At 45.4% G+C, this 23609-nt stretch overlaps 1 protein-coding gene across 1 annotated transcript in view; it reads left to right on the plus strand.

The window, feature by feature from the left end:
* mRpL44 (mitochondrial ribosomal protein L44) overlaps positions 1-23609 on the plus strand; it is a 46971-nt gene that overhangs the window by 1504 nt on the left and 21858 nt on the right. Inside the window, exons 2-4 of the mRNA XM_045745645.2 lie at positions 4089-4212; positions 14223-14480; positions 15813-15897. Of these exons, the coding sequence (XP_045601601.1) occupies positions 4089-4212; positions 14223-14480; positions 15813-15897 (467 nt within the window). The remainder of the gene's footprint in view (positions 1-4088; positions 4213-14222; positions 14481-15812; positions 15898-23609) is intronic.

Raw genomic sequence — 23609 nt, forward strand, 5'->3', positions numbered from 1 at the left:
ACGCTCTCCAGGTCAGCCATTTCTCCGGCTCTGAATGGGGCTGTTAGAGTGCAACAATATTCCACCCTAGAGAGCACTAGTGCCTTGTAAATTATTATTATTGGTATGGCATCCCTTGTTTGGAAGGTCCTTGTTTTCCAACCTGTAATTTTTTCTTGTAGTCGTGACAGCTACTTGATGTGTTCTGTAAAGTTAAGATATTCTAACATGATTATTCCTAGATCCTTTACATTCATTTTTCGTTCTATAATGTAATTTGATTTCGTTTTATATATGGTTTTCGTTTTTATATTTTCATTTTTTTGTAGTGCAGGAACTGGAACTTATTTTCATAAACATCATATTATTATGTGGCCCATTGAAAGACCTGATTTACATCCGATTGGAGGTTTGCCATGGCTTCTATATTGTCTTCTTGCATGCACATCCTAGTGTCATCTGCAAATGATGATAGTGCTGTAGTTTGTATCCTTGTCTGTCTGATATTAGGATGAGAAAAAGAACTGGAGCAAGTACGGTACCTTGGGTACCATACTATAAACACCATGAAGTAGCTGTCACGACTACAAGGAAAATTACAGGTTGGAAAACAAGGACCTTCCAAATAAGGGATGCCATACCAATGATAATACAGTACTACAAGTTCAAGAGAGAAAACTGGATAAACACCTCCAAAGGATACCTGATCAACCAGGCTGTGATTCGTACATCAGGCTGCGAGCAGTTGCGTCCAACAGCCTGGTTGACCAGTCCAGCAACCAGGAGGCCTGGTCGACGGCCGAGCCGCGGGGATGCTAAGCCCCGGAAGCACCTCAAGGTAACCTCAAGGTTGGGGGACTGAGCTTTTGACAGTAGATGATCCGAATTTTACTGTGTGACTATTACACTCTGCATTCTGTTCATTAGGAAATTAAAGATCCATCTCCCTACTTAGCCAGTAATTCCTTTTGCACACATTTTGTGTGCAATAACACCATTGTCACATTTGTCGAAAGCTTTTGCAAAGTCTTTGTATATTACATCTGCGTTTTGCTTATCTTCCATGGCACCTAAGGCCATGTCATAGTGATCTAGCAACTGTGAGAGGCAGGAGCGCCCTTTTCTAAACCCATGTTGTCCAGGGTTATGTTGATGTTGTGATTCCATGTGATTTGTAATCTTACAAATTTACAAAACCCTTCCTCATTTGAGCTCGGCTCTGCTTTTCCTTATTAGGTGCGTTACGAGGTACCGGAGTCATCCTGGTTAGCAGACTGTACTTTCTTTTCGTTTTGGGCGTAGCATTCGTTCTGTCGGACCCGGAGGTATCGGAGTCATCCTGGTTAGCAGACTGTACTTTCTTTTCGTTTTGGGCGTAGCATTCGTTCTGTCGGACCCGGAGGTATCGGAGTCATCCTGGTTAGCAGACTGTACTTTCTTTTCGTTTGGGGCGTAGCATTTGTTCTGTCAGACCCGCACGCTTGAGTGGCAGGAAACTTCTAATGTGGTTCAGGTTTACTTAGGGGGCGAGTTGGAGCACCTCAATGCATGCTTCTTCGCCCCCATTCTTCCTAAGGATATTGGTCAGGTGCAGCTCCATGTGCAGGTTCCCGTACTTTCAGCATTGTTAGTAACTGAGGATTTGCGTGCCCGGGGCATCCGGAAAGTTTTGGCTTCAGTTTTGTGTTTTTTTTCCTTGCTCGAGCTGTCTTCAGACAGGCTTGAGGAGGATGTGGAGGCACTTGGGACCATTCCTGTGTCTGGTGCGCTTGCCTCAGCAGTTCGAGCGTCAGGTGCCTTGTTGAAGTTGATTCTTTCCCAGCTTGCCGGGTTTAGGTTCTTGGTGAACTGGAGGAAGTCCCATCTGGTTTCCTTGTGTCTTCCTCCGGTGTCATTGCTGCAGTTGCAGTTCCGCCTTCAGCTGTTTCTGGGGGCTCCCGGGTCAGTTGTCGGTAGCTCAAGCATCTGTGCAGGAGTCTGAACTTCGCTGTGCTGGTTTACTCACCAGATTGGGTCTGGCTTTGGCAGCTGTTCTTGTTCCTTCAGGGACATCCCTTCTGCCGCTCTCGCGATCGTTGGGGTTGGCCAACAGGGGCCTAGCGACGGCTGCTGTGTCGCCGACTTCCTCTTTGGGTTCGTCAGGGTTCAGTGCCATAGTGCCTCCTTGAGCCCTCGCTCGATGTATACACAGATGCGTCGTCTCTTGGTTGGGGTTATGTGACCAGTGCTCATCAGGCCAGCCAGAGATGGTGGGGGTCTGTCTTTCCGTGAGACTCACAGCACGGTGCGGGAGTTCGTGGCGGTGTGGCTGTCGCTTCGGAAGGTTCGTGTCACTCGCTGATCGACGATCCGGCTCCATTCGGACTGTGCCCCAGTAATTCACTGCCTAAACTGCGGGGTTTCGATGCGGTCCTTGGCTCTTTGGGGCTGGTCATTTCAGGTGATTTGTCTGCTGAGTTCTCTGGGTTTGGCTCTCCTGGCAGTTCACATACAGGGCGTGTCCAACGTCCTGGTGGATGGCCTGTCCCGGTTCATTCCCCTCTCCACGGATTGTACGGGTTGACGCCGACTCGTTCAGTTGGCTCTGTTGGATCTCTTCGCGTCGGCATGGTCGAGGCATTTCCTGGTATATGTGGCCCCCTTTCCTGTCTGCGAGGCCATCGGGGTCGATGCCTTTTGACAAGACGGGTCGAGGTAGGGTTACCTATACCTCTTCCCATTGGTTCTGCTGCTGTTTCGGGTCCTGGCTCGTTCGGAGACTTACCAGGGAAGTGTAGTCATGTTGGCCCCTTCGTGGCCTGCCCAGCTTTGGTTTCTGGTGCTGCTTGCTTGGTGTCCGAACTGGGGGACGTTTACCCAGCTCCGCCTCTTTCAGTAGATAGGTCCTCCAGTCCGGTACGTGGCTGGTTCGATCTTCTCCGATCTTTGCATCTGGTCTTTCTGACGTGGGTTTAACACCATTTGTATGGTGATTAGGCGGCGGCTTTGATAGTGTCCTACCTGTGAGTTTCATCTCAGTGGCAGTATGAAGTCTCCTGGCGTTTCTTTCGTTCCTTTTTGTCTCTTTGTAGGTTGTCTTTGATTTCGGATCGGGCTGTCTCATCCTTTCTCTCTCTTGGTTGTTTCAGGACCTTCATCTTATGCAAAAATACTGTCACCTTGTATCGTGCAGTGCTGTAGGTTTGCTGCATTGATTGGCGTGTTTGGTAACATGTCTTGGGCTGATATTCAGGCATGGGGATTTTGGAGGTCAGACAGGGTCCTGGCCGCCCGTTCTTTGGTTAACTTTCCTGCTCCTGGGGATTCCTGTGTTGCTTTGGGTCGCAGGTTGCAGCCAGTTGTCTCAACATCGCATTCAGGAGTTTGTTGGCGGCCGCCTCCTGGGTACGTCCCTCTTTTCCTTATCTTTGGTTATATAGCTCCAGGGAGCTATGAAGTGGCTCTCTACAGAAAACCAGCGTTGAATGTAATGAAACGGCATTTTCTGGGTAAGCCCCGGAGGCTCCCTGGCAGCCCTCCCTCCCTTCCGGTCGGCGTTTTTTCGCGTAGTTTGATACTTAGCTTATGAACTGGATGACTGAGTAGCCGGCACGGGGAGGGGAGGGTTATTTTATTACCATGTAGGGTTTGTTTTGTTATGCCTACCTATCTGGGTGCCTAACCCCAGTCTGTGGCAGATAAGGACAACCCCCAACCACATGGATTTTTTTCAGGACCATTGCTTCCTGCAACCTCTCTGAAGGGGCCAGGTTCTAGCTTGTGGTCCCTGGTAGGTCGAACTACATAGCTAATGCCCGTCTAATATATCACACATTAGCCCGATAGCTTTAGGGAGCCTCTGGGGCTCACCCAGAAAATGGCATTTCATTACATTCAGCGCTGGTTTCTTTGTAACAGGCAGCTGAGTACTGTACTGGCAACCTTACCAAAAGTGAAATTCTGTGCAAGCAAAATTGCACTACTATTTACTGATTTCTGTCCATTATTTTAATTACTAATTCCTACACTATATACTGTTCAAGCAAATAATATTGTGATGGTGCAGTGTAATGAAGCGCTAATATAAAATTGCCAGCATTAAAATTTATTTAATATAAATTTTTTTTCAGCATGTTCTTTGGGAATAAAATCTCGTTGGGTGGCCCCATATCGAAGAGAATTGCTGAAAAGGCAAAAAATAATGGTGAAGAAAGGCCTTGCACCCAGTTCTAGGCGATCAGAATTTATTGAATGGTGAGTACAGTACTTTACTTTTGTACTTTGATTAGTACAGTATTACTGTACTTTATGACAAAGATGGTATCTCCCATTGCCCATTCAGGTTTTGGTAGCTGAAAGAGGGTGTCAGACATGGTCACAGCCTTGAGAATGATAGCCTGTAGGTGGTACTTCAGGACACATTTTATTTATTTTAAAGATGGTGGACATTTGCCTGAGGCATCAAGGCATGAATGACATTTGGAGAACCAGAGGGATACTAAAACAATTAAAACTGGGTAAATTGAGGTTCCAGTAAGTTAGGTAATAGCTGGTTCTGATATTTCTAAATTTTTGAACCAATTTTATATTTTATTAATCTGTTGTGTGGCTTCCTCAGTTGTTGCATTTAAGGTTTGTATATTAGAATAATAATGAGGGTTTTGTTCTCTATTTTTATTCCTACAGTATTACCTACCCTACCACTTTTGCAAAGTACATTTAAGCTGTTTACACTCCACATCTTAAATTATATTATGGTATCCAAACTGTAGTCTCCATTGGGATTATATTTTGTGAGTGTTCCAGACACTGCATTTAACACTTTCGTCCGGGCATGACACAATGCTGCGTCGTCCACTAAAATAATCGCCAAAAATCAGGTTTTTATCCGATTTTTGGGGGACTGGTTTTAAAATGCGCGCCTATCGTGATGGAACAACCTCAGTGCAGCAGGTAACTGTCAACAAGCCGAATGCAATCTGTGACTACAATACAAACATGAAAGGTGTTGATCACTTTGACCAAATGATCCAATATTATCACTTCACAAGGAAAACTCACAAATGGACGAGGAAAATGACCTTATATTCTGTGCAAATGGCTATCTACAATGCTTATGTGATGTACAACTACTACACAACAGATAGAAGGACTCCACTAAACATATGTGAGCAGGAATTGGGAGTGTAGCTGGAAGGTGTCTGGGCTCTCACTTGCGGCTAACGTGTGGCCCGTCTTCAACTCGTCGGCGGGTGGAGCATGACCAGGTTTTTTTTATTTTGTATGCTAATATTCCTCTAGAGACTTTTATTGCGAACCCATTGATACCAAAATGAAAGACCTAGGACGAAAATTGAGGTGACCAGAGTGAAAAGAGTGAACACATTTTATCGCTTTTGCGCGCTCCTTGGTAACTCGTTCGCACTTTCTCTGTTTGCTGCGGGTAATTAGCCGGGCTTTTGGAGTTTATATGCATTTAGTGCTGTAGAGAATTCTATTGCGAACACAATGATACCAAATTTAATCTCGTAGGATGAGATTTGAGGTGACAAAGTTGAAGAGGGTATACACTTTTCAGAATTACTGTGCGCTCCCATGAAATGCTGGGACCACATCGCATAGTTGAGGGGTGGCGCGGCGGGTGCATCAAAGTGTTAACTTCTAGGTCATTTATGAATGGAACTTTTCTGGGGAAGTCCCTTGTGGCTCCTTGAAGCTATCTCACTGAGATGGCTCCCAACTACTAGGTCACTCCAGCGTGTAATATTCTTTGGTCTACTGAGAACCAGAGCTAGAACCTGGCTCTCCTCATTGAGGTGTGTAGAATAGGTGACATTCTGCCACCACCAGAAAAATGTTTAGAAAGTCAGCAGATCAATACAGACCATTGCTGGGTTCAAGGACACCAAAGCCTCACAAATTGCCAAATGAAGTTCCCCCCCAACAGTGTAAACGAATGATTGAATCTCTTGAAACAAGCTCGAGCTCAATAGCTCTCACTAGCATGGTCATTAAGACGAGATCTTTCAAAGAAAGAGAGAGAAGCTGAAACTGACCCTCATAGTGGCAAAACCCCTAAATGAGAGCAGAAATGACGATATAAATAATTTTTTCTACAAGACGATAGGGGTAGGCAAGCCTGTGAAATGGTACAAAAAGGCAAACCAACAAAATCACTAAAGAACGGCATAAAGAACAAGGGGAGAAGGAATATGTTCCTGAAAATTGTATACACTAACATAGATGGAGTAAGATGATAAATTCTGGAGCTAAGTGATGTAATACAGCTGTAGATTTGTAAACATCATCCTGGAGATATTCGTGTATCAACACTTGAAACAAACTATGAGGATGAAGGAATGGGATGTTATGTCCATGCTGGATTTGATAAGTCACCAGGAAAGAGGAAGATATATTTGACATTCAGTATCTTCCACCCTTGGGCAAAAGGGACATATGTCCTTTTGGGAATAAAGTATGCAACGCGTTATAATCTAGATGATGAGGAAGTTTAAGCAGTTGGAAATAAACAGATTTCAGGAGAGAACACTCTGGAAACTTAGAAAGTTCTTAAATGAATTTGATTGGAAAGACTTGCTGTTAGGCAAGGGAGTGAATGAGATGTCAAAGTTTGTGAAATGTATGATAAAGGAACAAAAAAGTTTATACTGAAAGAGAGATGCAGAACTAGGAACCACATAAAGAACATTGTGCAAGGTGCCTATGCTATGCTTTCCAATTTAGAATTGCTCTTAAATACATGGATGGGGAAATATTAAGAAAATTGTTCATGGCATTTGTGAGACCAAAACTAGAATATACAGCGGTTGTATGGTGCCCATATCTTAAGAACCACATCAACAAACTGGGAAAGGTGCAGTCATTCAACTAATGACTCGCAGAACTGAAAGACAAGAGTTACTAGGCATAAGAGGCATAAATATGCCAAAACTAGAAGGTAGCAGAAAAGGCAGCTATGTGATTACTAAGTACAAAATAGTAACAGGAATTGACAAAATTGATAGGGAAGATTTCCCGAGACCTGAAACTTCAAGAACAAGAGGCATAGATTTAAACTAAACAAAGCTGCTGAAGAAATGTAAGAAAATTCTTTTACAAACAGGGTGGTAGAAGGTTTGATTCAGGGAGACGAGTTTTCATATACTTTTCCTTTGTTTGATCTTAATGTGGCTTCCTCCAGGGTATGTTTCCTTGTGCCTCTCAGCCTATTGGATGTGTCTTTCTGCAGGTTTCCTTCCTCTTGGGTCCCTCCATTCGTGTCTTGGGCAGATCTTTTCAAGTACCTCCTGTGAGACCCAGAGTTTGCCTCTGTAATGGACCTTGCCTCTTTTGAGTTTCTTTTCTTTGCCATATTGGCTGTGCTATGAAAGCCTGAAGTCTTCCTGGCTAGTGGACAATACATTTTTTCCTTTGTGACTTGGTGCAGTTTCTGCCATTCCTGAATGCTGGAGTGGCAAAAGGTGTGGACTGTGTTCTTATAAACAATTAAATGACTGCCTGTTTACTCCTGCTCTTTCCTGGGACATAGGGTTGATGCAGTTCTAGACCCAGTTGCCTCTGCTATCAGTGGAATCCATGGCAGAAGATTTGTGGAGTTACTTGCACTTGGCTATGGTCATGCAATTTTGGACCTCATGGAGCTCCTTACTGTACTGACTAGCTCCGTAAGGATGTTAATGCACTTGACTCTGGGATGTGTACAGGTGCCATAATAGTGTTGGTGGCTTTGGCCAAGCTATATATTCCTATGCTCTAGGTGGTGTTGACAAGGTTCTACCCTGTCTCGTGTGTCAACAGGCTGTGTTGGCCTAGTCATTAGATTCGCCTTGGTCCTTGGCCCTTTTTCACCTCGCCTTCCAAAGGATGTGGTTGCTCAATTTTTCTTCTATGGCTACCTCTACAAGAAGCTTGGATATTTAAGATCATAGCATACAAATGGCATGAAATCTTCCTTGGCATATCCGCACATTCTCTTTGGCTCATCAGCAAATTTCCTTAGTATAATAATTAACTTTTTAATTTGTGTTTCTGTGGGGAGCCCCTACGGCTCCCTGGAGCTTATCGGGCTAATGTATGTTATATTAGACCGGGACATTAGCTAAGGAGTTCAGACCTACCAGGGACCATCGCCAGAACCTGGCCCCTTCAGAGAGGTTTCAGGGAGCAATGGCCCTGGAAAACGCTCTTGTGGTTGGGGTTTTCCTTATCTGCCATCGACCGGGGTTAGGCACCCAGAAAGGTAGGCATAACAAAACAAACCCCACATGGTAAAAAACTAAAAACAAAAAATTGAACAGAGAGGTAGAAGCTCCCTACAATCCCAAGGAAACAAGCAAACATCACACTTTACTGCCGCGCCGATCTGCACAGCCCTCCCCGCCCCAAGAGGGGGAGGGGGAAGCACCGGACCTACCGCGCCGGCTGCCTAGCATCAGTTCGTAAGCTAATGTCAACCGGGATAGACGCTTCTCTGGCCTCAGTTTCCTAGGCGGTGTTTGCCTTGTGTGGCGTTCACTGCCGTGTGTTGTGTTGTGTGGTGGCCAGGAGTACCTCATCAGTGCCGGGGCTGCATTCGCTTAGGGGCTGTTGCCTCTGGAGACGGTGTACTTTTGTGGGGTTTTTCTTTTGTTTTTATATTTATTTGCCTGGTGGGGGTCTGCCTAGTGTGGCTATAGTTCCACTGGTAGTGTTTGGTGGCCCTCTGCTAGGGCCCCGTGATTGTACACATCGCAGGGGTTTTCAGTGTTGTCCTCTACCCCCTTGATTTTTTGGGGTTTCTTAACTTGTTAGCAACACCTTGCCCGGGTGTCCCGTAGCAGTCAGCCTACAGGCCCTGGAAACCCCTGTCTGGGCTCGGTGGACCATTGAATGTGTGTTCCGGGTTCGAACCCGTCTTGTATGGGTTCGTTGGTTGCTGTGCCCGTGTCTCCGGGTGACAGTCGCCACTTTTACCTCCGTCATGCTGCTTGTTGGGTCACTGACACCTTAACCCGGAGTCTTGTAAGAGAGATTCTCTGCTTATTCTCCAGTACTCTCCTGATGTTATTACTGTTCAGAGTACAGGCGGCATCCACGTTGCAAGCTAGGTTAGGTTGCTGCAACATGCTAGGTTGGTTTCCCACTCGGATGCCCCGGGGCCACCCCGTTTTGGTTAGGTGCTGTTCGCCCCTTTCCCTCCCTGTTCCCGGCTCCGGACGGTCTGCGGGTTTCGGGGTTGAGGCGGGGTTTAGTAGGGGCCGAGACTCGGGCAGTTTTCGGGGGCTGCCCCGTTCGGGTTGGGGACGGAGGTTTTCGAGCCTGTTCCTCCTGCCAAGGCTTCTGGGTCTTACCAACGGCCCTTTCCCATGGACTCTTCCTTTTCTTTAAGGGCGGAGGGCTTGGAGGACGGCTTTGCCCCGGGGCCTCTGTTGCGGGTTCCCGGGGCTGTGGGGGATGCCTGCTAGCAGTTCTGGGGCGGTTGGCCCCGTGCCGGGGTTTTCTGCTTCTGGGCTGAGTTTTTCGCCCGTCCAGTCTGCTTGCTTCCCACTTTTGCTGGCGTGTTTTCGTATGTTTTGCGTCAGCCACAGCCCTCTGTTCTGGTGGCGGTTTTCTTTTGCCGGTTTTCCGGCGTGGCCACCAGGGCGGCGTTGCGGTTTGTTTATATGCGCCTGGGTGTGCAAGCGAGTGTTCTTGGGTGAGTTTTTCACCTTTTTTCAGGGGTTTTATTCTCCTGTTGTCATTTCTATGCTTTTCTGGTGTTTTCTGCCCGTTTCCTGTTCCTCTGGGAACGTTTGAGTGTCGATTTTACACCGGGTTGTCCGTTTTGTCTGTTTTGGGTCTGGGCTCAGTGTTCCTGTCTGTTATGCTTGCTCCCACACCTTGTCCCTCGGTTTTCGGTCTGTTTTGACCGTTTCCCTGGAGGTTCTGTCTGGGGGGCTGTGCTTTGCCTTTCTGTGGTGTATCTCCTCTGGCAAATGTGGTGGTTTGGGCTCCCCCTGGTTCGATTCCGGGTTCCTTTGGGTTCTTTGGTTTCGTTCCGGAGGTTTCTTCCTCTTGGGCCCCCTTTGTGGGTTCAGGGGGCTTTGTTTCCTCGTGTGTGACCCGGTTTTGCCTTCTGAGGTTCCGGGGTCTTCCTGGCTTGCAGACTGATCTTTTTGGGTCTTGGCACGTGTTGTGGTCGTGCTGGGACTTTGGGGTTTTGTTGTCGAGGTGGGCCTTTTGATGCAGTTTTGTGCCTTCTTCGCTTGGCCGGCGTGGTGCTCTCTGCCCACTGGTCGGCGGCTTATAAATTTCTTTTCTTTTCTTAATTATTTTCTTATTTTAGCATGTGTGTGTGTGCATACGCATGTACATGTGTACACTGTGTGTGTGTGCACATGTGTATGTGCATATGCACGTGTGTGTAACATACCTTGTGTGTATATGTATAGGTATGTGTATGTGTATATACATAATGTGTGTGTGTATGTATACTTTTTCTTTCGGAAGGGGCTCTGTTCTCTTTTCTGTTGATGGGGCGCTGGGGGGGACAGCTTGCTCTGTTGGCTCTCGCATGGTCCCGCAGTTAGTGGGTGCTTTTGGTTGTCTTCCGGCCTCTGGTGGCGGTGGTGGACGGCTTCTCTCCCTTTGGGGGTTCAGGGCTGGCGGGGTGGGCTTCTTTCCCTGCGCTTTGTCATGTCATCTTAGTGGGTGTGTTGGACGTGGTCGTTCCGCCCCATCCTTCTGGAGTTCCTGTCTGCTCTATGCAGATATGGGCCTGTTGAATCTGCGGTTCTTCTGAACTTCTTCAGTCTGCGCCCTGGATTCTATGCCCTCATCGGAGGACTGTTGTCTCCTGTCCGGCTTCTGTTGGGGCTGGGGGCCTGGAAGGTAGCCCTGGACCTCCAGGTCAATTCTTGGCACGTTCCTCTCCACTTTTCCGGGACTGGCACAGTTGGTGGTGGGGCTACAGGCCCCACCACCACCACTTTTGTTGTCTTCCCTATTTTGTAATTGGCACTGGGTGTATTTATGCATCTTTACCGGATCTTGGTGCCCTGTGTGAGTCTGCTTGGGATTCGGTGTCTGGCCTATCTCGACGACTGGCTGGTGTGGGCTCCCAGTCGGTCCACTTGTCTGCTCGCCTGGGGTGTGGTTCTTTCCAGATCGCCGGGTTTGGTTTCCTGGTGATGTGGAGTCCATTCCATCTGTTTCCGTCCCGGGTTCGGACCTGGCTGGGTCTTGTTTAGGGCTCTTGGGCCGCTCCTTGTCTTTCCCTCCAGAAGTGTTGCTGCAGCTGTGGTCCCGCCTTCGGCTGTTCATGAGGGGGTTCCGGGTTGCTCGGCGGTTGCTCGAGCAGTTGTGCGGGAGTCTGAACTTTGACGTTCTGCTCTGCCCGCAGGGTCGGGTTTGGCTTCGGCGTATGTTTGGTTCTTTTGGAGACTCCTCTGCCGCCTCTCTTGCAATCGTTGGGTTCGTTCTTCCGGGGATCTTGTGTTGGTGCTGCGTCACCAGCTTCTGCTGCTCACCAGGTCGGCCGGGGATGGTGGGGTCTGTCCGTCTATCGGGCTCACAGCACGGTTCACGAGTTCGTGGCTGTCTGGTTTGCGCTTCACAGGGTTTGGGTCACTCGGTGCTCTACCATTCAGCTCCATTCAGACTGTTCTCTGGCGGTTCTTTGCCAGAACCACAGGATTTCTCTTAGGTGTTTGACCTTTGGGGTTGGTCCCTTAGAGTGGCTTGTTTGCTGGATTCTCGGGGTTTGGCTAACCGTGAGGTTCATGTCTGGGGTGTGTCCTGCGTCCTGGTGGACAGCTGTCTCAGTTCATTCCTCTGTTCGCGGATTGGCCAGTTGTCGTTGACTCATTTCATTGACTCTGCTGGGCGTATGGACTCCTGGCCATGGACGTCTTCGAGTCGGCGTGGTCTAGGCGTCGCCCGTTCTATGTGGCGCCCTTACCCGCTTACAAGGCGTTCACGGTGGATGCATTTTGGCAGGACTGGTCGAGGTGGGGGTACCTGGTCCTCTTCTCCCGGTCCAGCTATTGCTTCAGGTTCTGGCTCGGTTGGAGCCCATTCCCACGAGAGTAGTCCTTATGGTCCCTTGGTGGCCGGCCCAACTTTATTTTCAGACACTGCTTGATAGGTGTCCGAACCCGGGGCATTTTCCCGCGGCACCGCCTCTTTCAGCAGGTCGGACTGGTCTTGTACATGACTGGTTTGGCCTTCTCCTTGGCTCTTCGCATCTGGTATTTAGACGCGGGTATCACCATCTCTGTGGTGATCAGGTGGCTTTATTGACAGTGTCCCACCTGCGAGCTCCTCTCGGTGACAGTATGATGTTCCTGGTGTTTCTATGCACTTTTTTCTTGCTCTTCGTAGGTTGTCTTCTCTTTCGCATTGGGTTGTCTTGTCCTTTCTTGGGTTTTCAGGACTACAGCTAATTGATGTTTCTTACTGTCGCCTCGTTTTGTCCGGCGCTGGCGGAGCTGCTCCGGCTTGGGTTTCGTACGCTTTCTCCTGTTTTGTTTCACCTCCAGCCTGCTCATGCGTCACCTGGGCCGTCCTGGTCCTTGATCAGGGGTGTCTTCTTATCTTCTTCTCAGTTTGTGGTAGTCCCTTCGGTTCAGGTTTCTGCTCTTTGGTTCTGGTGGTAGGTTTGTATGTTTGCAGCCTTTCTCCGTCCTTCTGGCGACGGGCGAGACGGCTGCTTTCCGGAGGGGTTCTTGGGTTATTGATGCTTGATTGGTTAGGCTGGGGGTGCATCCTGTGTTATCCGGTTGCGCTTTTTGCCGTTACCTGTGTACCGTGTCTGGGGATGCACTTTGGGTTGATCTGGGTTCCCTTCGTTCCCTATTTCAGGGCTCGGGTCTCCCAGGTCGTCCGCAGAGGTTTTAAGTCTTCCAGCCTGCGGTCTGTCTTTGCGCCCATGCTGTTCAGACGTTTGCAGCTTTTGCTGCTGTGTTTGTGACGTCTAGGGCTCATTTCAGGTGCAGAGATTTCAGGGTCGTACAGGTTCTTGGCTGCCCATTCTTTATGCGCGTCTGCTCCTGTGCGTTCTTGTTGCATTGGGTCGCAGGTTGCAGCCTGTTGTCTCAGCTTCGCATTGCGGAGTTTGTGGCGGCCGCGTCCCGGGTCAGCCCTTTCTTTTCCTTCTCTATGGGTATGAAGCTCCAGGGAGCCGTAAGGGCTCCCCACAGAAAACCAGCGTTAAATGTAATGAAACGCTATTTTCTGGGTGAGCCCCGGAGGCTCCCTGGCAACCCTCCCTCCCATCGGTCAGCGTTTTTTCGCATTGGTTGAAGCTTAGCTTCCGAACTGATGCTAGGCAGCCGGCGCAGTAGGTCCGGGGCTCCCCCCTCCCGCTCTCGGGGCGGAGAGGGCTGCGCGGACGATCGACGCGGCAGTAAAATGTGATGTTTGCTTGTTTCTTTGGGATTGTAGGGAGTTTCTACCTCTCTGTTCGTTTTTTGTTTTAGTTTTTTACCATGTGGGATTTATTTTGTTATGCCTACCTTTCTGGTTGCCTAACCCCGGTTGATAGCAGATAAGGAAAACCCCAACCACAAGGGGGTTTTCTAGGGCCATTGCTCCCTGAAACCTCTCTGAAGGGGCCAGGTTCTGGTGCTGGTCCCTGGTAGGTCTGAACTCCTTAGCTAATGTCCCGATCTAATATAACATACATTAGCCCGATAAGCTCCAGGGAGCCTCCGGGGCTCACCCAGAAAATGGCATTTCATTACATTCAACGCTGGTTTTTTGCCAATGTGTACTTCTGTGGTGGTATTTGCAACCTGATCTTTGGTGTTTTCTAGGTTTTCTGACATCCTGCATTCTTTGTACTCTCTATCATATAACGCTTTGAAGAGATTTCTGTGCAAGACATGTGAAATCCTTTCTTAAACTACCAAGAGACCTTGTAAACGACTGGGCCTCAGGTACATTGATCCTTGGAGCCAATGCAAGGTTGTCATTTCACACTACATTTAATGACTTAAGAGTTTTATCTCTGGCTTAAAACCTCTCTCCCAGTCATACTTATTCCCATAATTGTAATTGTGAGAATTAAAAAATAAAACTAGATTCATTATGCAAGCAGGTGGTGTGGTATGGGGGGGAAATACCATGTATTTACTTCCTCTTAGGATATTATAAATTGCTTATTGTGGTTATGAAGAAGATGTACTCTACATTCAAAACACAAGTTTAATGGTTTGTCAAATAGTATCATATCTCATAATTCATACTTCTTATCACAGGACTTTCATTTGTTATGCTGCCTACAGGAATTATGATGCAGAGTTGTTTGCATTTGGCAAGAGATTGCAAGAAGAATTTAATGGAGAACTGTTGCGCGAGGCCTTGACTGATTCCTCTTACATTGCTCAAGAGACTGTTCGTCAACAGGCCCTCGATGTTGATGTCCCTGCTCTTGATATGAACAGCAACAAACAATTGGCAGCAGCTGGAGAAAAAATTATATTAGATTATTGTACAAAGTATTTGAGAGCATCTCTTCCACTCTTGCCAGAGGAGGGTATCAGGTAATTAAATCTTGTTCATAATTTTGACTGTTAGATATTGAACAAAATGTGGTCTATGTATATGGTTGCAGGTAATACCAAAATATTGCAGTAAATTTTAAATTTGGAATTTGTCTTGGGATATTAAGTACAAGGGTACCTCGGTTTAAGAGTTTAGTCTGTTCCTGGAGACGGCTCGTAACCCGGAAACTCGTAAACCGAAGCTGATTTCCCCCATAAAAAATAATGGGAAATGAGTTAATCCTTTCCTGACTACCCAAAAACCTCACTTCAAACTAAATTTTATACCTAATTCTTCGAAATCTACACTACAAAAGTATGTTCAAGTTATTACTTACCCTTGTTGATGACTGCTGTTGGCGTATGGAAGATGGTGAGGAGGAGGGAGGAGAAGAGGTGTTACTGTTTGGAAGGGGAGTCTCCTTCCATTATAACATCAGGCAGTGAGAACTTCTCTGGTGTGCACTTGGGCACGTTTTGCCTGCATACCACTAGGACTTGCTTGTGGCTCACGGCTTGCTTGTCTTACTAAGAATCTGTCTAAAGACACTTGTTTTTCCTTACATTTTAACACTTGTCTGTAGTAAGACATCACATTGTCATTTAAAAGGTCAATGCAATGGCCTGCTACAGCTTTATTTGGGTGAGCTTTTTCAACAAAACTTTGCAGTTCTTTCCATGCTTCACACATTTTCTTAATGAAGAAGGGACATCCTCTACTGCCTCTACTCAAAATAATTTTTTTAGATTGAACCATACCACTGGCTTTCTTGGGACCCATGGTGAGATATATAATAAAAAAATTTTATGCTCAAATGGCAAAAAATCCGAAAAGAAACAGTAAATCCTTGTGAAAAATTCAGGTGGGATAGTCACTGGGCGCGAGGCACTTGTAAACTGAGTGGTGATCGCTGTGCCACCACGTGCTAGGTCGGCCCGTACGCGTATCAACACCCCTCGTATCCTGAGGCAATGCTCGTATCCCGATACAAATTTTCAGAGCAAATCCTGCTCGTAACCCAAAAAACTTGTAACCAGTGGTGCTCGTAAGCTGAGGTACCACTGTATCTTTTCTTTTGCTTCTCTAGATAAATAAATACTATATAAGCACTTTTGTTCTGTAATACTGTTTTTGTCGGATAAAATTTTGCTTGTGCATTGCTATTGTTGACAATTTTCTGTAAATTTACTAAACTGTCACTGATAAATCTTTAAGCATAATTTCCATATTTGTATTGACTGACTTTATTGATTGGAAATGTCTCTTGATCACGCTAATGATCAAGCCAAATCTAATTAAATATGAATGAATATTTTTTTATTTTTTTCCAGAGCTTTAGTCGAGTATTTATCTTCAGAGGAAGTCATGTCGGACATTGGATTTGGCATTGGACTAAAGGATCTAATTCTATGTCAGGTAAGGCAAGATACAGTAATTACCTTATTTTCTTGGATGGTTTCATGTGCTAGCAGTTTGGTTAGTGGCAGACTGTTAATCATGGAAGACTTCAACAATGGAAAGATAAACTGAGAGAATAGGGAACAGACTCATGGATAGCTAAACTATTGGATGTAACAACGAGAAACTTTCTGACATGTCCAGGGACTCGCAAGAATGAGAGGCAATAACAAACCAGCTAAACTTGATCTGATATTCACCCCGGAATGAGTCAGACATAAGGGAATTCAAATTCGAAGCCTCCGTGTGAATGAGTGATCACAGTGTATTGATATTTGAATATCTGGTGGAAGTAGGAATGCTCTACCAAAGGAAAGGACCAGTTAAGAGGGCTGCAGTACCGAAGGGAAAACTTTGATGAGATGAGAAAAGTTCCTAATAGGAATACTATAGGAAACTGAACCCGAAGAAAAGTCTGTAAAAGCCATGATGGATTACATCACTCAGAAGTGCCAGGAGGCAGAAGAAAAGGTTATCCCGGTTCAGAAAAGAAAAAAGAGTGAAAAGCAAAAGTGGAGTCTGGTTTAATCGGGCATGGGAGGAAGGAAGCCATTTAAATATAAAGGCATGGAGGAACAATTGAAAGCAGAGGGAGATGCCAGAATACGAGAATGACTTCATGAAAATGATGTAGCAAATAATGCCAAAACTGAACCAACACTGCTCCATGGCCACATCAGTAGGAAAACAGTGAAAGAACAAGCGATGAAGCTGCAAAAGGGGGAAGAAGAGTTATACAGAATGACAAGGTGTGTAATTTCCTAAGTGTAGTTACAGGATGAGAGCTACGCTCGTGGTGTCCCGTCTTCCCAGCACTCTTTGTCATATAACGCTTTGAAACTACTGATGATTTTGGCCTCCACCACCTTCTCACCTAACTTGTTCCAACTGTCTACCACTCTGTTTGCGAAAGTGAATTTTCTTATATTTCTTCGGCATCTGTGTTTAGTTAGTTTAAATCTATAACCTCTTGTTCTTGAAGTTCCAGGTCTCAGAAAATCTTCCCTATCAATTTTATCAATTCCTGTTACTATTGTGTACGTAGTGATCATATCGCCTCTTTTTCGTCTGTTTTCTAGTTTTGGCATATTTAATGCCTCTAACCTCTCCTCGTAGCTCATATCCTTCAGTTCTGGGAGCCACTTAGTAGCTTGTCTTTGCACCTTTTCCAGTTTGTTGATGTGCTTTTTTTATATATGGGCACCATACAACCATTGCATATTCCAGCTTTGGTCTAACAAAAGTCATGAACAGTTCCTTTAGTATTTCATCATCCATGTATTTAAAAGCAATTCTGAAGCTAGAAAGTGTAGCATAGGCCCCTCACACAATGTTCTTAATACCTGCTTGATAGGGCTCTGGGAGCTCTTCTACTCCCCAAGCCCGGCCCAAGGTCAGACTTGACTTGTGAGAGTTTGGTCTACCAGGCTGTTGCTTGGAGCGGCCCTCAGGCCCACATACCCATCACAGCCCGGTTGGTCCGGCACTCCTTGAAGAAAACAATCTAGTTTCCTCTTGAAGATGTCTACGGTTGTTCCGGCAATATTTCTGATGCTCGCTGATAGGACGTTGAACAACCATGGACCTCTGATGTTCATACACTGTTCTCTGATTGTGCCCATGGCACCTCTGCTCTTCACTGGTTCTATTCTGCATTTTCTTCCATGTCGTTCACTCCAGTACATTGTTATTTTACTGTGCAGATTTGGGACCTGTCCCTCCAGTATTTTCTATGTGTATATTATTTGGTATCTCTTTAGTCTCTTTTCTAGTGAGTACATTTGGAGAGTTTTGAGACGATCCCAATAATTTAGATGCTTTATCTCGTCTATACGTACCGTATATGTTCTCTGTATTCCTTCTATTTCAGCAATCTCTCCTGCTCTGAAGGGGGAAGTGAGTACTGAGCAGTACTCAAGACGGGACAACACAAGTGATTTGAAGAAAGCAACCATTGTGATATGATCTCTGGACTTGAATGTTCTCGTAATTCATCCTATCATTTTTCTCGCTGACGCAATACTTGCTTGATTATGCTCCCTAAACGTTAGGTCGTCGGACATCATTATTCCCAAATCCTTGACATGCTGTTTTCCTACTATGGGCAGATTCGATGTGTTTTGTACCCTGTATTATGTTTCAGATCCTCATTTTTGCCGTATCTGAGTACCTGGAATTTATCACCGTTAAACATCATGTTATTTTCTGCTGCCCAATCGAAAACTTTGTTAATATTGTTTGTAGTTTATCAATGTCTTCAGCAGAGGTAATTTTCATGCTGATTTTTGCATCATCTGCAAAGGATGACACGAAGCTGTGACTTGTGTTTTTGTCTATATCTGATATGAGAATAAGGAACAACAGTGGTGCAAGGACTGTACCTTGAGGTACAGAGCTTTTTACTGCGCTCGGACTCGATTTTACTCGATTGACTGCTACTCTTTGTGTTCTGTTTGACAGGAAATTGAGTATCCAGCATCCTACTTTACCAGTTATACCCATTGACCTCATTTTGTGTGCAATCACTCCATGGTCATATTTGTCAAATGCCTTTGCAAAATCTGTGTATACGACATCTGCATTATGTTTTTCTTCTAATGCCTCAGTGATTTTGTCATAGTGGTCAAGTAGCTATGAGAGGCATGATCTTCTTGCTCTAAATCCATGTTAGCCTGGATTGTGGAGGTCATTGGTTTCTATGAATCTAGTGACCTGACTCCTGATCACTCTCTCAAATACTTTTATTATGTGGGATGTTAGTGCAACTGGTCTATAATTCTTTGCCAATGCTTTGTTACCTCCCTTGTGTAGAGGGGCAATGTCTGCTGCTTTAAGCGCATCTGGTATCTCCCCCATGTCCAAGCTCTTCCTCCACACTATACTGAGTGCCTGTGCTACTGGCACTTTGCATTTCTTTATAAATATTGAATTCCATGAGTCTGGCTGAGTACATGGGCATATTGTCAATTTCTCTTTCAAAATCTGCTATGCTCGTGTTGATATCAGTTATATTTACAGGTGTTTGGGTATCATTCATAAAGAAATTGTCCGAATCTTCCACTTTCATGCTGTGAATCAGAATGCTAAATATGTCCTCATACTGCTTTTTTAGGATTTCACTAATTTCTTTGTCATTCTCAGTGTATGAACCTTCACTAATACGTATAGGTCCAATACTGCCAGTGGTTTTCGCTTTTGATTTGGTATATGTGAAGAAATATTTTGGGTTTTTCTTTAGTTCTTGAATTGCTTTCTGTTCTAGTTGCCTTTCTTCAGTCTGATATGACTGAAGGATTAATGTAATCCTCAGGTGATAGTTTTCTATCTAGAACCACGCCTAGATCTCTCTCTTTTTCAGACTTCTTGAAGAGAACAATTTGTGAAGAACTAAAGAGATTCCAGGTCTTTGCTAGGAACAGAAAGAAGTCCCCAAACTAAGAGAGGAGGCAATAAACCAGGTAGCTTTGGAAGATTTGAAATTACGACTGGGCCGCGGGGTCGCTGAGCCCCGGAATCACCTCAAGGTAACCTCAAGGTAAGGTACCTGAGATAAGGTTAAGAAGTATCTGCTTGATCTGGACATGACAAAGGCTGTTGGACCTGACAGAATCTCACCATGGGTACTAAAAAAGGGTGCAGAAGCATTTTTGAATACCCCTCTCTATGGTATATAGAAAGTCACTGTAAACAGGAGAACTACCACAAAGTTGGAAGACAACTAACTTCGTCCCATTACACAGGCCAGACACATTAAACTACAGGCTGCTGTCTCCTAACTTGTGTGCCATGCAAGGTGATGGAGAAGTTCGTGAGGAAAAATCTAGTAGCACATCCAGAGAGAATGGACTTTGACACACCACCACCATGTGTTCAGGGATATCAAATCCTGTCTCAGAGGGTTAATAGAAATCTATGACTAACTGACAAAAATTAAGCAAGAAAGAGAGGGGTGAGCAGACTATTTACGTGGACTGCCAGAAAGCATTTGACACTATTCCATAAGAGGCTGGTGTGTAAGTTGGAGAATGTCAGGAGTTACAGGCAAAGTGCTCCAGTGGATAAGAGATTACTTAAGCAACAGAAAACAGTGTTTCTTTAAAGGATGAGACCCCAAAATGGTGAGATGTCGCCAGTGGAGTCCCACCAGGTTTAGTACTTGGAACTATCCTGCTTCTGATATACTGTACGTCGATGATCTCCCAGATGGTATAGACGTATTCCTCGCAGTGTTTGCTGATGACGCAAAAACTATGAGAAGAATTAAGACAGAGGACAGCAAGAAACTACAAGATGACCTAGATAAACTCAAGGAATGGTCCAACAAATGGCTACTAGAGTTTAACTCAAGCAAGTGTAAAGTAATAAAAATAGGTGTAGGGAGCAGGAGGCCAGATAAAAGGTACCATTTGGGAGATGAAATCCTTCAGGAATCAGGAGGGAAAAATCTAGGGGTTGAAATCACACTGGACCTGTCCTCTGAAGCCCATATCAAGCCAATATTATCAGCAGAATATGCTTGGTTGGCCAACATAAGAACTGCTTTTAGAAACTTGTGTAAGGAATCATTCAGGACCTTGAATAGTATATATGTCAGATCAATCCTGAAGTATGCAGCTCCAGTGTGGAGCCCGTACCTAGTCAAGCACAAGACAAATTTAGAGAATGTTCAGAGGTACTAGTTTACCTACTAGTGGAGTATTAGTCTATCAGACTAGTACTCCACTAGTAGCTGAGGAGCAGGAGCTATGAGGAAAGACTACTGCATTTAAACCTTATGTTACTAGAAGACAGAAAAGTTAAGGGAGATATGATTTCCATCTACAAGAATCTCAGTGGATTGACAATGTAGACAAAATATTTAGCATGGGTGGTACACGAACAAAGGGACACAGGTGGAAGCTGAGTACCCAAATGAGTACCCAAAAAAGAAACCTTTTCAGTGTCAGAGTAGTTAGTAAACAGAATGCATTAGGAAGTGATGTAGTGGAGGCTAACTCCATACACAGTTTTAAATGCAGATATGATGGAACTCAATGAGCTCAGGAACCTGTACACTAGTAGATTGACAGTTGAGAGGCAGGACCAAAGAGTCAAAGTTCAATCCCTGCAAGCACAACTAGGTGAGAATAGACTCGAGCTTTGAAGGAAACAAATCTGCAGGAAAAACATTATAAAATTTTCTTTGTCAAACACAGTGGTAGGAGTTTGGAACAAGATAAGTGATAAACTGGTGAAGTCTAAAACCCATGAGTATAGTAGTTTCAACGAGTCACATGACAAAGAGTACTGGGAAGATGGGAGACCACAAACATAGCTCTCATCCTGTAGCTATACTTAGATAATTACACTTAGGTAATTGTGTTAGAGGGTTTGCATGTTGTCCTACCTCAACAACTGACTGGTTTGGGCTCAGAGTTGGTCTGCTGGCCAGGGATCTAATTCTTTTCCAGCTCGCCAGTTTCAGGTTCGGGGGAACTGGCAGAATTCCCAGTTAGTTCCATCCCAAATTTGGACTTTGCTGAGCCTTTGGACTTTAGCTTCGCTACCATTCCTCTGACAGCCTTGCTCTGCCAGCAGCCTTCATTGCCATCTGGTGCTGGATCAACCTTGGGAAACTGGGCAGTTAGTGGAACAATTGTGTGGGAGTCAGAACTTTGCCTGTGTGGTTTTTCTGCTGGGCAGGGTGTGACTGTGGACATTGTACTGGTTATTCTGGTTCCATCTACTTCACCAGTGCCATAGTCATCAGGTTCGTCTCCTGTTCATCCTTCGTTGGCTGTGGCTTCACCAACTTCCTCTTTGTGGCACCATCCTCCCCATTCCTCAATGTGTTCATGTGCGCTTAAACCCTGGGATGAAGCTTTGTGACCAACACTTAACAGGCCACCTAAGGCTGGTGTTCTTGTTTATTCCTTCAGGTGCACAAATGAATTTATGGCTTTGTGGCACACATTGAGGAGGATTTGGCTTCCTTTGAGCTCCAATCCTTGGCTCCATCAACTGCTCCCAGGTGATTCATTGCCTGAACTAAAGGGGGAGTAGCTTCAGTTTCTTGCCCTGCATAGCTGGATATTTTTGAGTGGCTTGGCTTCTGGGTTCTCAGGGTTTGATTCTCCATGTAGTTCACATGCAGTGTGTCTGTAATTTTCTCGTGGATGAGATATCTGACTGCAGCACCATTTCCATGGAGTGGACCATTGACAGTGTGTCCTTCCGTTGGCCCCATGAGACGTTTTGTTGCCCGAGGTGGACCTATTCGCGTCGGCTTGGAACCGGAGTCTTCCCTAGTTTGTGGCTCCATTCTCTGATCTCAAAGCTCTCATAGCGAATACCTTTCAATTAGAATGGTCAAGGTAGAGGTTCTTTTACTTATATCCACCGGTTCAGTTGTTGCTTTGGGTTCTTTTCAATCTATAGTTGTTCTTTGGAGGGTGGTGGTCCTGGCTCGTTGGTGACCAACTGTGGTGCTTGTAGCCCAGTGTCAGAACCCAGGCATATTTTGTTTAGCTTTGCTTTTATCAACAGATCAGTCCAGCACTGCATATTTAAATTTTGGTCTCACAATGGTTGTGAACAATTTTGTTAATATTTCATCAACCATGTACGGTATTTAAAAGCAATTCTGAAGTTGGAAAGCGTAGCATAATCTCTTCACATAATGTTTAACCCTTTAACTGCGCGGCCTATAAATATGACATCCCCCCAGTGCGCAGGAAATAAATTCTCTTGAAAAAATTCATTGTTTTTTTTTTAAAGTGTCAAAAACCCTTCCCCCAGTATGGGTATGTCAAAAACAACAGTTTTGCTAGGCAACAGCGCACAGCACTGCTGAACAGCAGTGCTGTGCGCTTATGCTGCAAGCGCCAGCCTTGGTTGCTCACTCACTACTGAGGCTCTGACACCCGGCAATGTGGACCATGATTTTTTTTTAAGATGGCGTCTGTTTACAAGAGCCCTGAGGAAGCTGATGTGAACCCCATGTAGCCGCGGGAGTTTTGAATGGAACGTGAAAAATAAAAACACCCGGAGGCGCGTTGCGCACCCGAAGCCTGGGTGTGACGGTAACGCGTTGGTGTTCGGCTGTTTAAGGCTAGGGGTATGGCCTCGTCACATAGTTATAAAAAAAAAATAGAAAAACTGGAACTTCGTCTGTGGTAAGGTAAGGAGAAGACACACAAAACACAAGTAAAACTTTAACAATGAAATTTTAATTACGTTAAATAAATCAAAACATGAAAATAATGCACAAACAAATATGTATAATAAAATCAATGAATCAAAATAATAAGAATACTTAAATGACACAATGAAAAGTTACGTTAAGGCAAAATAACAAGAAGTGCAACACAAAAGTTAAGTGGGAGGTGCTGGAATATTGGCTTAAAGCCACCACCTCTCTCAGTACACGCTAACGTCTAGCTGGGAGGAGTGCTGGCTACGAAAGCACGGAACATTCTGAGGACTGATGTTGGGGCGACCCCAGACATCAGGTAGTATTGGGGGCGAGTGCAGGTGCAGCCAGACCGGCGACCAATCAGCGGAGCCGTAGCGATCAACGGGTAGTTTGGTGGTTGGAGTTCGAACAGGTGGCTGGTTGCATACGTTTCTGCTCACCCTGGCAAGCCTTGCTGGTGCTGGTGTTGTTGTCGTTGTTGGACATTTCTTCCATA

The sequence above is a fragment of the Procambarus clarkii genome, chromosome 16, assembly GCF_040958095.1.
Source record: "Procambarus clarkii isolate CNS0578487 chromosome 16, FALCON_Pclarkii_2.0, whole genome shotgun sequence".
Lineage (NCBI taxonomy): Eukaryota > Metazoa > Arthropoda > Malacostraca > Decapoda > Cambaridae > Procambarus > Procambarus clarkii.